The 15737-nt window shown below is 40.6% G+C and overlaps 1 protein-coding gene and 1 pseudogene across 1 annotated transcript; both read left to right on the forward strand.

Moving 5' to 3' along the window:
* Positions 1 to 4217: 4217 nt before the first annotated feature.
* Positions 4218 to 8538, forward strand: LOC148057960 (acidic mammalian chitinase-like). Its single transcript, XM_087782672.1, has 12 exons — positions 4218 to 4242; positions 4980 to 5049; positions 5108 to 5134; positions 5227 to 5431; positions 5805 to 5861; positions 5922 to 6087; positions 6177 to 6301; positions 6357 to 6480; positions 7471 to 7653; positions 7718 to 7834; positions 7897 to 8029; positions 8100 to 8538. The coding sequence occupies exons 2-12, from the start codon at positions 5025 to 5027 to the stop codon at positions 8360 to 8362; spliced, it is 1425 nt and encodes a 474-aa protein (XP_087638798.1). The 5' UTR covers positions 4218 to 4242; positions 4980 to 5024; the 3' UTR covers positions 8363 to 8538.
* A 2919-nt stretch (positions 8539 to 11457) lies between these two features.
* LOC148057961 (general transcription factor II-I repeat domain-containing protein 2B pseudogene) lies at positions 11458 to 13975 on the forward strand (annotated as a pseudogene).
* Positions 13976 to 15737: the final 1762 nt, after the last annotated feature.

The following is a 15737-nucleotide window of genomic DNA, read 5'->3' on the forward strand; positions in this document are numbered from 1 at the left end:
CTCCGTGTTTTGTTAGTTTTAGGACGAAACAGCCAAAACAGCTGGAGGATACATGCCGAGTCCTAAAATGACTCCGATGTAGTGTTTTGAGTGAACGTTCTGAACCGAATCACTTCATGAAGTGATTTGTTCCTTTCTCAGTTCAGTTGAACTCAGCCGCAACAGTGCCGGTGGGAGGGATTCTATGACTTACTAAACCCTCGGCGTCAGCGAACGACACAGCTACTCGTGGGGGCGGGGGGAGGGACTGACGAGGGAGAGAGGGACTTCGCTACAGAACATTTAGTTTTTAAGGATTTCTTAATTAATATTTGTTTTTGCACTAAACTTAAACAAGGCCTTTTTATTTTATTGTTGATAGCATTTAAGTTTATATTACATGTTAATATTATTATTAGTTTTGATTTATATTATTTTTATTTAAGTGAGAAAAAACATATTTACCAACTAAGACATTTATTCACACTTTATTTGTTAAAACTGTTTAACTTGTTTGTTTGTAAATGTCTACACACAAGGGGGGTCTGTCACCTTAGGCTGCTACTGATTCACGAGACGACAGCGAACGAAGATTCACATACCGTGATTCGCGAGACACAGATTTGTTCAGTGAACGTGGAATCACATCAGGTGATTCGCGAGACACAGAGTCGTTCAGTGAACGAGGATTTACATCCGGTGATTCGCGAGACACGGATTCGTTCAGTGAACGAGGATTCACATCCGGTGATTCGCAAGACACGGATTCATTCAGTGAACGAGGATTCACATCCGGTGATTCGCGAGACACCGATTCATAGAGTCAACAAGGATTCATGTTTGGCTGTTAACACACCTCAAGATCTAGTCTATTTGCTGATTTTCTCACAAATTTCTGTGTACTGGTCCTTCTCCGTAAACGCATCGGGCTTCCTTTGTTTTGTTTTTTTGCATTGTCCCTCAAGTGCAGTGAATGTGAACCTCGGGTCTGAATCATTAAACCTAGTAACGGATTGTTTGGCTGCGTCCAGGAAGTAGGAGAAATTGCAGTTAGGGCTCCATAAGCACCGAGTTAGTGATTTGGTGAACGAACGAATTGAACAAATCTTTTGAACGAATCCTTTAATGAACTGATTCTAGTGATTCAGTACAGTCAAAAGAACTGCCAATCCCATCACTACTCTGATGTGTGACAACCACCTCGAACCTCATGTCGGGATCGACAGGAAGGAAGTTATCCAGCTGAAAAATGAGGCAACCCCTGAGGAAAAAGAGGTATGGCTGAATAACCACTCAGTAAAACAGGAAGTCGGACTCTGAGTGGGACCCGATGACAAGCCGATACCACCTGCTAGACTCCTAAAGGATCTGATTCTTGAGGCCCATGGGCCTGCTCATCTTGGATGTACGGAGGTATTATCCAGACTAACACTTTGGTTTCATCCTCATTTGAGAGAACTTGTGAAGAAACAAGTGTCAGAATGTGACACATGTCAATTCTTTAATGTAAAGCCTTCAATTAAAACAACTGCAGGTCACTTGTGCTGCCGTCTCTTCCAGGTCAGGAGATTGTCATCGACTTCACGGACAAGGGCGTCAGAGATCAGGGATCAAGGTACCTGTTGGTTGTGGTTGATTCTTACACAAGATAGGTTGAGGCATATCCTTCCAAAAGGGAAGATGCATCATCTGTCTTCAAAGCTTTGATTAACCATTAAATTCCAGCACATGGCTTTCTCAGGAGAATTAGGTCAGACAACGGCACTCACTTCAAAAACAAGGACCTCCAAGCGGTGGAGAAGATACTTGGTTTGAAACATTATTTTGGAAATGTCTATCATCTGCAGTCACAAGGTGAAGTTGAGAGAATGGATAGAAACTTGAAGACCAAGTTGGGAAAGATCTGTCACAATTCTTCAATTGCCCATAGCATTGATAAGATCTTCTGTTAACTCTCAAACAGGCTTGACTCCATTTGAACTAGAGCATGCTCAGCAGTTTCCTGGTCTGAGCACTAGAAGCGCAATTGAGGAGCCACCGAAGTTCCTAACACACAGGAAGTATTTTAACGTGTTACATTGCATGGGCTCTTGATTTTCTATTCAGGTTTCCGGTGACCGAAAGGAGGTGAACGGAGGGATTCCGGCTGGAACCTCTTATATGAGTTCTTGGGTACACCTGAAGGTGATCAAAAGGAAGTGGTCCGAGCCCAGATGTACAGGCCCATTCAAGGTGACGGAGAGGACATCGCATGCTGTTCGGCTGAGCGGCAAAGGCGACGTCTGGTACCACCTATCGCAGTGTACACCAGCAAAAAGTCCAGATGAGGAGACGACAGGCCAACCTAGCAGGAAGGTTGGAGTCGCCACGCGAGTGACCCGATCGACTGCACGAGAGTCCCCCTAAAGACAGCATCGTCCAGTCAAGGGTTCTACATAGGAGGCCGAACCTGCAGCTTCTGTAGTGGGCATAACCAAAGACTTTAGAACACATACACCATCCCATACACTAGGTAACCATCCTATCAACCGTTTTCCTCCACAGAACCACCACACATCTGTCCTTGCTGTAGTTAGTAATTGAGCAATCATCTTGCCAGAAAAATCGAATACCCGGTTGCAGTAATTTTTGTGAACTTTTCCCATATGAAACTCTGCTGGATAGTATCGAGCTATACAAGTGTATTTCATTGTCAACGTGGGAGTAAACAAAGGTGGAGTGGCATTTTGAGCTGTTACAGGATAAATCTGATCAAGCATTTCACAGTGGGAACTGGGAATGGTTATACTTATAATATCCACTATACAAGTGGTAAAATTTGGTTCCATGACACTTGGAACTAATCTTAGCACAGGTCTGGGTCCTGCACATACAAGGCACTCAGTTTTAGCAGGTTTACCTCTTGTGATAGTAATAACCAATTGTTAGATGTTGCAGTGATTCCAGTATGTATGTATGTAGACTGATCAATGGTTATTTTTTTCTAAATCTAGCACGATTATATTTTCTTCTTGTGCAAACTTTTCATTAATTACCTTACTTTTACATGCCATGAGTATGTGAGCTGGATACGGTTTTCTGTAAGGTTGTAAAAATAGGGGAATACATTAATCAATGCATCCGGTGATATTCCCAAATCCCAAACTGTCTTGAAATAAGGGCCTTACCCAAGGTCTGTTGTGAACCATTTGTATCAAAGTCATATTCACCTCTGTCCAATCTATGTTTAAGGTTAATGTAGTAGTAGCGGATGAGAATGTCTTCTTCAGTGAGATATTGTGCTTCATGGTTTTCCAATACTCATACATTCGTTTGTCTTTCTTTGTTGGTCCATATGGGAATACGAATTAAAGAGAATAAAATAAGATAAATCTGAGAAGTATGAGCATTAAAAGAGATCTTACAAAATCTCATCCGGAGATGGGATCAAACCCCGAGCTTTCAGGACATAGGCCAACACTCTACCAAATGGGTTGATCACTTTGATCAGAGAAACCATTATAACATCTAGAACCCCCTTCCAAGCCCCCATCCTTCACCCATGCCTCTCTGTCATTAACGGAAAGATTAAATAAAGCTTTTTGCTTTTTAATAGTTGTCTTTTGTTGTGAATGAAAATACTTTGATAATAACAGTTATGTTACGATAATATTTACTGTAATATAACATTTTATTTGTTGTCATTGTTGTCTTTCTAAGTATAAAGTGTGTAAAATAATTTCAAAAATATTGATCTTTGTCCCTGTTGTATTACTGCAAGGTTTTTCAAATATTGTCCTTCACTTGTGTTTGAACATGGTTTAGGATCAATGGACTGATTCTGTGAAATGCACTGGATTCAAAGAACAATTTAAACTGAAAGCAGTTTCAAACATGAAATACATTCTTTAAAGCCTAATGCAATTATGCTAAGATATACATATTTTTCAATCTTTCTGATTTAAGTCTATATGAAGAGGAACTTTCGGTTGACCCTGTGTTTGTTTCATGTAAAGTGAAATCCTTCCGATTGTTTTTGCTGTTAACTGAAAGACCAAAGTTCTGGTTTACGACACCACCCCCCCCATCTCTCTCTGGCATCCTGATTACTTCCTTACTCATTGCCCCTTCCCTTTCTGCAACAAGGTACAGCACGTCTCCCCAGCCCCAGTACTTTCTCAAGACGCAAGCAAGCTGCACGCAAGCTGCTCTTTCTGCTGCTGCTCATCCTTTTCACCACAACCGCCTCGTCATCATCACGTCTTCCTCTCTCCTCTCGACGACGTAAGCAACTGTAACATTGTCACTCCTGCATTGATTGATGTGTTGGGATTTTTCAAATTGATCGGAGGTAGTGAGATTAGCTCAAGATAAGTTGTAAAACTTTCCCAGAAGTTGACAATTATCAAAGCCTTCAAGTTCCGTTACTTCCTGAGTAATTCATATTGTTCCTTTCATGATATCAAAGCAAGCATTATCATTCCATTCCATTGTTCTTAACTGTCCTACCTTTTCTCTTTGTTTCTTTCAATAAATCCTATAAAAAGTACGTCAGCTGCCTTTACAATTTTTCATTTTTTTGTATAATCAATTTAAGTGCCTCTTACTCAGTAAAGAACAGATAATCACGTTAACAAGTAGTAACTTCAGTTAAATGAGATTGATTAAAATTAGTGTTTCATAGTTAAGGCCGATTAATGAATTATTATCCACTTATATTTAATAGTTTCCCTTGTACTATAAAACAAAGGGCTGTGCTCCAACTTCAGGTAAATTTTTACCTTCAAGCAATTTTAAAGTTAAAACGACGAGAACCTTTTTATAAGGCATATATAATTACTACACATGTTTTCAATGCTGGAACTAATGTTTATTATTTCCTTTGTAAAATTGTTTATTTATTGAAAAACAAAAACATAAAACCGATTTTGTCAAAAAAGAAATATCCCTGTGTTTCGCTTTGAATGACACAATCTGATCTCTGTTAATGATCTCTCTGTGTATTTCCTAAAAATAAACAGAAAGCCAGTGGCTCAGTTACTGTGATCTGATCGACAGCAGGAATCATGAGCAGGATAGTCCTCATCGCAGGTAGGATTTGGTTCTAATTACGGTCATCAGTTCATTGATTATTTCTAATTATTTCAAGGTCTTTGTCTTTTCGTGAGCAACATCAGTGAGTTTAAATCAAACATTTCCCTTTAATACGATTGTTAAATAAAATCAAATTGTTAATATAGTTGTTTAAATATTTGATTCTATCTTCAGCGTCATCCACCAGACTGGTGTGCTACTTCACCAACTGGTCCCAGTATCGACCTGGTGATGGAAAGTTTATGCCGCTGGATGTCGACCCAAACCTGTGCACTCACCTGATCTATGCATTTTCCTTCATCAACGAATTAAATCAAATAGTGACTGTAGAGTGGAACGACGAGGAGCTCTATAAAGACTTCAACGGACTGAAACAGAGGTAGTTTTATATCTATTTGTAGTGTAGACATTAGTTTAGCCATGATATGCAGACTGAAGAGTTGAAGTCACAGCCATGCTAGGGATTAACCGCACTATGCAAAATAACATCACCTGTTAAAAAACATATGTAAATGTTTGTAAAATGAGATACATTTTTTTTACTTTACATTATCATTTGTCAAATGTACTTGAAGAATAATCAGTTGTAAAATAATTTGAAAACAGTTAATTGTTAAATCATTATAACTGGTATAAAATGTGGGTGGTGGGATACAGAATAGAGCACATGGCAGAATGCTTCTGAAACACCTGACATTGGTGGGCATTGACTCAATGTATCTGTGACACGTCTTTTTCTGTTTTTTGCACAGAAATCCAAATCTAAAAACTCTGTTGGCAGTCGGGGGTTGGACGTTTGGATCTCAGAAGTGAGTCGTTTGCCCAGAGATATCTTTCTTAAAACTGAATGGATGTGATCCTCTCCTCAGATTTTCCACGATGGTGTCCACGCCAGCCAACAGGCAAACATTCATTCAATCTACCATAACATTTCTGAGAAGTAAAAGATTTGATGGTCTGGATCTGGACTGGGAATACCCTGCTGCTAGAGGAAGTCATGCAGTGGACAAACAAAGGTTCACTCTTTTATGCAAGGTTAGCACTGTTGCATACAACACAATCGGTACGATAAATTGACAGGAAGTAGCGCTAGATCTGAACCAATCTCTTTTGTGATGCTGCAGGAGCTTTTGGAGGCGTACGAGGCTGAAGGGAAAGAAACTGGAAAAACACGACTTCTGCTGTCTGCGGCTGTTGCTGCTGGGAAAGGAACGATCGATCCTGGTTATGAAGTCGCTGAGTTGGCAAAGTAGGTTCAAAAGTGTCACCTTAGAAAATATCTAATTCAACAAGTGTTTTGTCAGGTATCTGGATTTTATCAACGTGATGACGTATGACTTTCACGGCACATGGGAGAGTGTGACGGGTCACAACAGCCCTCTGTACAAAGGAAGCAGCGACGTCGGCAACAACGTGTACCTGAATACTGTGAGTGTGGGATGTTTACACCTCCAATACATTGTTAACCCCCGTTTTCCCCTTACACTGCTAAAAAAGAAAAGTCCCAAAGATTTGGGATATCAACATTTAAAAAATGTTTATTCATGATGTTTCTTTTACTTATTTCTTTACTTAAATGTTAATAGTGAATATGGGAAGACCCGGACAAGATATTTGGTTAATTTACTATATTTGCATCCAAGCCCACATTTGAAAAGTAAAACATTTCTAAGGATTGGCAGAGGTACAAACTCTCTGTGCTTCGATATCAAGGGTTGACAACCCAGCCCTATGATGCGGCTCTGAGTTTTTTGAAAAAAAAGTATAAATGTGGGAATTTTATTTAAATGTTTCATAGCGTTTTTCCAATGATTCATGAAAAACAAGTAAACATCTTCTTACGTTAACTTTGTATTAACTGTTACAGTAAGACGTATCTTCGATGATATAAGAACAACATTAGTTCTTCAAGATAATGAGCTCAGAACACGGACTCCTCGTTCCCCGTAACCTGTTTCACTCTTAAAGGAACAGTGACACACAAAACAATCGTATTATCGTTATCGTATTTTCCTTTGGTTTGTTCAAAAATGTAATTTCAAATTTGTGCAGACCTGAAAATACTTGGTGAACTATAATTTATTTCTGCTTACATAGAAAATATTTAATATTTTTACGCAAGTCAGTTACAAACGTGTACATTGTAATAAATTAGGTTAAGTTTGATATCAGATAGTTTCTCAAGAAGAGAAAGTGTAAATTCAATGGAATTATATAAAAACAAAAGGGTTTTGCGGCTCCCAGGGTTTTTCTCTCGTCGGAAACGGGTCCAAACGGCTCTTTGAGTGATAAAGGTTGCCGAGCCCCTGTTCTTTATCATTACATTTTCAAACTAAAATGCTATTTCAACTTTGAACTGGTTTTTCTATCTCTTAAATTGTTATTTTTTATAAACAATGTTAATTAAACATTTTCAAGGACTTTGCGATGGGTTATTGGAGAGACCAGGGGATGCCTGTGGAGAAGCTCAACATGGGATTTGCTACATATGGAAGAACGTTTACACTCTCTACTCAGTCCAGCGCTGTCGGGGCCCCGGCATCTGGTCCTGCTCCTGCTGGTGTTTTCACCAGAGAGGCAGGATTCTGGTCCTATTACGAGGTGAATAAGTTAACCTTATTATGGGTCTACATGATGGTGGTTGCTTGAGATATTTACCTTTCAGGTTTGTACCTTCCTCCAAGGAGCCACGGTCATAATGACAGAGGACCAGAAGGTTCCGTACGCTACCAAAGAAACTCAATGGGTTGGCTACGATAACAAGGACAGCTTTGAGATCAAGGTCGCCAAAAAACTCTTCACATAAACTTCTTTATGATTTTAACCTGCTTTTTTTCCCTTTAGGCTCGCTACATGAAGGAGAAGGGATTCGGAGGTGCCTTCATCTGGGCTTTGGACCTGGACGATTTTAAAGGGAAGTTCTGTGGGCAGGGAAACTTCCCACTCATTAATTATCTAAAATCACTTCTGGGATCAGGTAAACAATAGAGCAGCTAAGATGACTGGATATTGAAAAAGGAAGGTTAACAGTGATGTTTATTTTGCAGCTCTTCCTCCTTTACCTTCACAACTTCCTCCATTGGTGCCTGTGATTCCTCCTAAACCCCTGCCAACAAATGCTCCGCTCCCTCCTGTGGCCCCAAGTGACAACTTTTGTGCAAACAAAGTTGGGGGGATTTATGCCAAGTCCGATGCTTCAGGTTCTTATTACAGTTGCGCCAACGGCATTACGTGGGTCCAACACTGCGTGACGGGTTTGGTTTTTGATGATAGTTGCAAGTGTTGTAACTGGCCCAGCAGTACCAAATAACAAGAGGTTCTTAACTCCACCTAGAATCAAATTACTTACACATAAACCCTTTATTTTCTCTGCTTTGGGAAATGGACCACGCGAAGTACAGGAGCGCTGGCCACTGCTTATGTATATTTGCCAGCCAGGGAGGTTGTTCATCCTGACCCAGAATAAACCTACATGACTATTTTAAATGATGTACGTTTTCATTTAACAAACAAAGTCAACTTTGTAACATACCATGATGTCACAGGATGCATATATATATATGTTTTGACAAATATGAGCATGTTTTGTTTAATGTTTGATGCTTTGTACATGATGTCATTGTTTATTCTGTTTGTGTATGTTGTTTTGAATGGAGGGAAAATCGGGGGGACGTTTTTTTAATGGGTTGATGGGAGGGGAGACAGGGAGTGTGAGGTAAGGGGAGACACCTGATTCACTCTCTGTCCTTTGCTATGATTCACTCAGGCGTGTGTCACTGAGCTATAATGATTGTATAATTATTAATTTTAACTTGCAAAACACTTCGGATGCATTTATGGAGACACATTCGGACTCTTAAATGAATGCTCTCTGCTTTTAAAAGGGAGGAGAGATAATCTTAATGAATTCACCTGGTTGGACACTTTACAGATCTACAAATATGCTGTAATTTTTGAATTCACATGAACCACACCCTGAAGGTTTCCTTACTTAAATATAAGCCGATCATGTTGTTCTTCAGCTGATCAAGACGGATACATCGTTTGTAAGTGCTTGACTTTAATTAATTTGTGTTTTACACATTTTATCCAGATTGAATCTGATACTCTTTCAAATGAAAATAACGCTTAGACAAAATGTTAAAAGTTAAATTATCTACCCAATATTTACGACCATATAACCTGGTAAGATATCTTTCAATTATTTACTGATGAAGAAAGGAGGACAAGGACTCAGTTGCAATCCACAGGACCCCTTTGTCATAATAATGCTGAGGGTGAGGTCCACGGATGACGGCTGTGCAGACGTTCAGTCTGTGATGGCAGGCAGATCTTCCTGAGGTGGAGGAAGGGATTGTTTGACAGGCTTTTCAAACAGGCAGACAGGCGGATAGATGGGTTGCTGATTAACTCAGTTCAAGTGGCTTAATCATTTTACTGTCAGATGAGGACTGGAGCTCAGAGCAGCTTCTTGTACCTCCTGGTGAGTGCTGGCAGGAGGAACTGATCATTTGTGCTGGTGCCTCAGTTAAGCACTTTCAGGAGGAGTGGACGAGAAGGCCTGGACCCCTTGTGTTGGAAGGAGAAACAGCAGGAATATCAGGGTTGGCTTCATGGAACTCCTGCAGAAGGGTGGGGTCAAGAACCTCCGTTTCCTAGGAACCCTACATCTCTTCTCCAGCATATAACCCCTTCCAGTCAACCGGGTATTGGAGCCCTGTGTCAGCTCACTGTACAGTGTTTCGCTTCTTGCTCTTTGTTGAATTGCTGGGATCTATTTTTCCTTAATCAACTATAGTCCGATTTCAACTGTATAGTGTCTTGAGATAACTTTGTTATGATAAGACACTTTAAATAAAATTGAATTGAATTGAATTGAATCATCTTGATCTGGGAATCCTGGAGAAAGGGCTGGACCTTGACTCAGTAAACATTACGTTTAGGATGAATCCTGAGGGTTTTGGGCAACTTGAGACAGACCACTACCAGATTGATGATCTTTTCTATTTCAAAGGATCAGATAATTAGGGGAGACTTTTTTGATCTTCAGAGGGAGTTGGTAGTTGGTGGCCAGCCAGACCTTAATTAGGCCACACCAACTTAAATTTATGGATGACCCCAAAACTAATGCGAGAGGGCCAACAAAAAAAAAAAAGACTCCAGCAAAAAAAAAAAAAAGCTAAACCACAGAACTACAAACTGGTATTCTGAATTGAACCACAGAACACAGTGTAACAAACAAACAACAAGTCTTTATTTATAGGAGGTAGCTTTGCTTGTATACACCTTCAAGCTACTTCTGTAATATTCGTGTATGGTGGATTTAAGACATTGAATTCCAAGACAATAAGAAATGCATATTGTAGAGGAAAGAGTAACAGAATTATCGTGCATTTGGATTTCGAGTAGACTACTGATATCTCAGTTGTTTGATATTAAAGTGGATGATGTCTTGTAGATTAACAGATACTTGCAGCCTCTTCGTCCTTCTCAGCTGTCACATCCCTACAGAGAAATATAAAATATAAAAGTTATTATCAATAATTTGACCAAGGCAGATGTATCAATATACTTTACAGTTACCCTAAATGTCTTGAATTGTTGTCCTATTCACATGCAACCTTTCATGCAAGTCACCTTCATCTCACAATTTGTACATTATCACCGTGTCTGATTCATGGTCATTTTGTGCTAACAATGATACACAATATTGTTGACATAACTTTAAAGATCATTCTAGATCATATGTGTCAAACTCAAGGCCCGCGGGCCAAATGTGGCCCGCCATGTGATTTTATGTGGCCCGCCTGCCTTACCTTGACCAACAAGGAAAAAAAAAAAAAAAAAAAAAAAAAAAAAACTTGTCCGACAAACCAATCCAACAACAGACAAAATGGTTTTCCTTATTGTATTCGCGCTGCTTGCGTTACCTTCTCTGACTCTGCCTCGGTCAGGTTTTCACAAGCGCAGGCACACACGCACGCACGCAATCTACGGCGCAGCAGCGCTGTGGCGGTGCGCTGCAGGCGGGTCGGGTTCTCATTGCCCAGCCTGCAAAGCGGGGGGCGATGGGCCATACAGTCTGTCGGTCAGTCTGTCTGTCTGGCTCGAATCAACAACATCAGCCCACCAGAGATTGTCATCCACGCTACGTGTTTGCATTATAGCGCCGCTGCTTTGGGAAAACCGGCCGCGAGCCTTTGATGTGAGCAGCGCGCGCTCTCATCGCGGCACACACACACACACGCACACACACACGCACACACACACACACAGAGTCCCTGGCCTGTCAATCGCTCCCTGTCACATGACCGATTTCAGCAAGAAAAAGTGTCGCACAAGTTGCTGCTGGCTTGTAAAGAAACCTTCATTTACCCACAATGCATGCCTACCGGTATTATTTTTCCCACGATTTAGGCATCCGCCACTAGGCTGCAGCGTCATCAAATCAATGCGAACAGGTGGAATTGAAAAATATAAATACATACTAGCAAAATGTCCAAGAGGAGAAAGGTTGATAAGGAGGGAAGGCTATTTCAAGAAAGGTGGGAAGGCGAATATATGTTTGTGCTGCAAGGAGAAAGGCCTGTATGTCTTTTATGTTATGAGGCAGTGTCGGTTGTCAAAGAATACAATTTACGCCGGCATTTTGACACCAAACATGGAGCTAAGTATGCCACATTTACTCATGAAGAAAAAAAAAAATTGCAGAAGAATTAAAAGGAAAACTGCAAGCACAGCAAAATGTTTTCACGAAAGCCACAGCTAAAAATAATGCAGCAGTGAAAGCTAGCTTTATTGTGGCTGAACACATCGCCCAATGTTCAAAGCCTTTTTCAGAGGGAGAGTTTTTGAAGCGGTGCATGGTGAAAGTGTGTGAGCAAGTGTGTCCCGACCAGGTACAGGCTTTTAAAAATGTCAGTTTATCAAGAAACACCATCGCGGACCGAGTTAAGGTAATAGCAGGAAATCTTTCAACACAGCTGGCCGACGAGACACGCAGCTACATAGCTTTTTCATTAGCTGTTGATGAAAGCACAGATATCACGGATACAGCGCAGTTATCAATTTTTATCAGAGGCGTGAAGTCGGACCTCACTGTCACTGAGGAGCTGTTGGATGTGGCTGCTTTGCATGGGACCACAACAGGACAGGACATTTTTGATGCGGTGGAGAAGTCCATGAGTAAAAATGTATTGCCCTGGGAAAAGTTGGTGGGATTAACTACAGACGGTGCACCCGCAATGTGTGGAGGAAACAGGGGCTTAGTTGGAATAATGAAGGGGAAAATGCAAGAAATTAACTGTCACACACCTCTGATTACATATCATTGCATTATCCATCAAGAAGCTTTGTGTGGGAAGGTGCTGGGGATGGATGGCATAGTGACCACGGTCATGAAAACAGTGAACTTCATTCGCGCTCGTGGCCTGAATCATCGTCAGTTCCAGCTGTTTTTGCAGGAGATGGACTCGGAGCATGGAGATGTGCCGTACCATACAGAAGATCGGTGGCTGAGTAGGAGCAAAGTCCTCAAAAGATTTTTTGAGCTCAGGGAAGAAATTGCTGTTTTCATGCAGCGTAAAGGAAAACCCTTGCCTGAACTGTCAGGTGATCAGTGGCTGTGTGACTTTGCTATGTTGTGTGACATAACCCAGCATCTCGCCGAACTGAATCAGAAGCTGCAGGGACGCAAACAAGTCATCACAAAGATGTCCGACACGATCACGGCTTTCCAGCGTAAACTGGACCTATGGATGTGCCAAGTGAAACACAATGATCTTGGTAACTTTCCTGTTAGTCAGAGAAATCTCGGGCTCATTTCCCCACACTTTTTCATGTGCTGAGTTGGCCTCCAAACTGAGCCTGATAAGGAATGAGTTTGATCGGCGCTTCTCTGACTTACGAGCACAGCACACTGGCTTTGCCCTCTTTACCAGTCCTTTCACCACTGACATCGGCACTGCACCCCGGCACCTTCAGATGGAGTTGATTGATCTGCAAAGCGACAGTGGCCTGAAAGCAAAGTTCCAGGATGCTGCAATCCAGGACTTTTACCGTCTGCTGCCCCCTGCTTTGATGCCACAGCTTCGACTTCATGCTGCCCGTGTTCTTTCAATGTTTGGGAGCACCTACCTGTGCAAACAGTTGTTTTCAATAATGAATGTAAACAAAAACAAGCACAGATCTCGCATCACTGATGACAACCTCCATTCTGTTCTACGGATTGCCTCAGCACAGGACCTAAAATCAGACATTGACACACTGGTAACGGGAACACGGTGTCAGACATCTGGTCAGAAGACATAGGTAAGCATTTTTAAAAACCCAATTAGAATATAATAAAATGTAATGTAACCAAGAAGAAGAATAGTTAAACTGTGTGAAATTTAATGATTGTGCTTGTTATTTTCAGACCATGACCAATGGATGGTGGAGAGGGGATCCACTTGTTCAGGATCTACTCATCCACAAGAATTGAATTGTTCTTGTTCTTGTTCTTGTTATAAAGACTCACCAATCTGATTTTCCTGCAATTGATTTATTTTTTCTCTGCTTGAGGTGACAAGTGTGATGATACATGTGCATCAACAGGAAAAGTTGCTTGTCAGACTGTTTCAACTTGTTAGTCTTGAGCTGTATGTTTTGACTTATTTTTATGTGTAGCAATGTATTTAGTGCACCACATGCAAGGCTGTGTGCAGCCATTTTTATTTTATTGTAAAATGCTACATCACATATGTTGTTAGCAGCTCACAATTGTTGGTTTTACAGTAGTTATGCCCCCTCTCAAGTAATACATTCAAAGTCATTTAACATTAAGGAGTAGTTACATTTAGTTTACATTAGCTTACATTTAGTTACATTTATAAGATACATCTGGCCCTTTGAGGGCAGCCATTATGATGATGCGGCCCCTGGTGAAAACCAGTTTGACACCCCTGTTCTAGATAATCACAATTATCACAACAAGAAGACCAAGGGCTATCAATGCGTGTCGCTTCATTTTCATGCGTTATCCATCGTATTTTGTATTTTATCTTACGTTCAACTGGTGAAAACACAGATCGTTCTCAACTATTCTCAAAGCATTTCCGGTTTTCACTTCATTTGTCACTTCTACAGATGAGTGCGGCTGCAGCGCCACCCGCTTTTATGGGGGAGAACTACGTCTTGCACATGCGCAGAATGTACAAAATACCGTAGCAATTTTGCGAGTTTTACGACAAGCCGACACAATGCTGACCTTTTGCGGCAATATAAGTCAGCGAGTTCCGAGTTCGTGGAGCCTCGGAGGAGGTGACAAGCGGAAATTAATGGGCACGTCTATTTTTTTTTCCCTCGACAAGTATATTCTTATTTCTCCATGCAAAGCATGGGCATTTTGTTTTCTGCAACATTCAGAGTGAAAGAAACCGTTTGGCAAACTATGTCAAGTTGTCTGTCTTGAAGTCCTTTTCTGATCCTCTCCAGATCACCTTAGAAAATATCTAATTCAACAGGTGTTTTGTCCGGTATATGGATTTTTTAATGACTGATTGATGAATCAAGGTTTATATTTGTTGAGCTATTTCTCTGACACTTTTGGGAATGTACTATCAAGGTTTCTGGTTTAAGGTGTTAAAATAAACTCCACCTTTGTTTACTTTTGAATCAATTTAGGAAAAGGTAGATATAATAACATTCTTTGATAAAGCAGTATTATCAGTGTGATAAGATTTCACTGAATCAATTAAGTTTAATTCAGCGAAAGGAGGGTGTATTATAAAGAGATAACAAGATGTCTTACCACATTATGTATAAGGGTAGAGGTACCTCAAGCTACCATGGTGATGACGAAGGACAAAAGAACATCGCAAACGCTGGGGCTGTAGCCCTGGACAGCTAAATTGTATTCTCCTTGTTTTGGCAATCTCTGTTGTTGTTCCTACGGTGTTCCTGGACTATTTCCATATTGCCAAGCCAGTTGAAAGCGAGGAAAGAAACAAAATAAATGATTACCAAGATATTCTGAAGATTCTTAGTCTTACAAACAAACCCAACAACTTACATGTCAATGATACACATAAGACGGTTAATATTTGTAAAATATCACTGAACAAAGATACAGGGTGTCCGGAATGGGTTGAATTATCGCTTTGGAAAAAGTTATGCCTAGCTTCCCCATTTGACAAAGCCATGTACATTCTGAAACCATCAGAGTTTTTTGGTAATCTTGCTGACATATATTACCTGAATGCTTTTTTCAACAATGGTTGGGAAGGAACTATTGCATAAACAGGTACTTGGGTCCCATATGGACCGACAAAGAAAGACCGACTAATGTATAAGTATTGGAAAACCATGAAGAACAATATCTCACTAAAGAAGACATTCTCATCGGCTACTACTACATTAACCTTAACCATAGATTGGACAGAGGTGAATATGACTTTGGTACACATGGTTCACAACAGACCTTACAGACGGCCCTTTTTTCAAGACAGTTTGGGATTGGGGAATCATCGGCTGGATTGATAAATGTATTCCCCTATTTTTACAACCTTATAGAAAATCGTATCCAGCTCTCATACTCATGGCATGTAAAACTAAGGTAATTAATGAAAAGAATGCAAAAGAAGAATATAATCGGGCTGATCAGTCCACATACATACAGACTGGAATCACTGCAACATCTAACAATT

Source organism: Callionymus lyra, unplaced genomic scaffold (genome assembly GCF_982586985.1).
Source record: "Callionymus lyra unplaced genomic scaffold, fCalLyr1.hap1.1 HAP1_SCAFFOLD_252, whole genome shotgun sequence".
Taxonomy (NCBI): Eukaryota; Metazoa; Chordata; class Actinopteri; order Syngnathiformes; family Callionymidae; genus Callionymus; species Callionymus lyra.

Coding starts and splice junctions, on each gene's coding strand:
- LOC148057960 (XM_087782672.1), top strand. CDS start 5,025: ATGAGCAGGATAGTCCTCATCGCAG. Junction 5,862..5,921: donor TGGACGTTTGGATCTCAGAA/GTGAGTCGTTTG, acceptor TCCTCTCCTCAG/ATTTTCCACGATGGTGTCCA. Junction 7,835..7,896: donor AGGACAGCTTTGAGATCAAG/GTCGCCAAAAAA, acceptor TTTTCCCTTTAG/GCTCGCTACATGAAGGAGAA.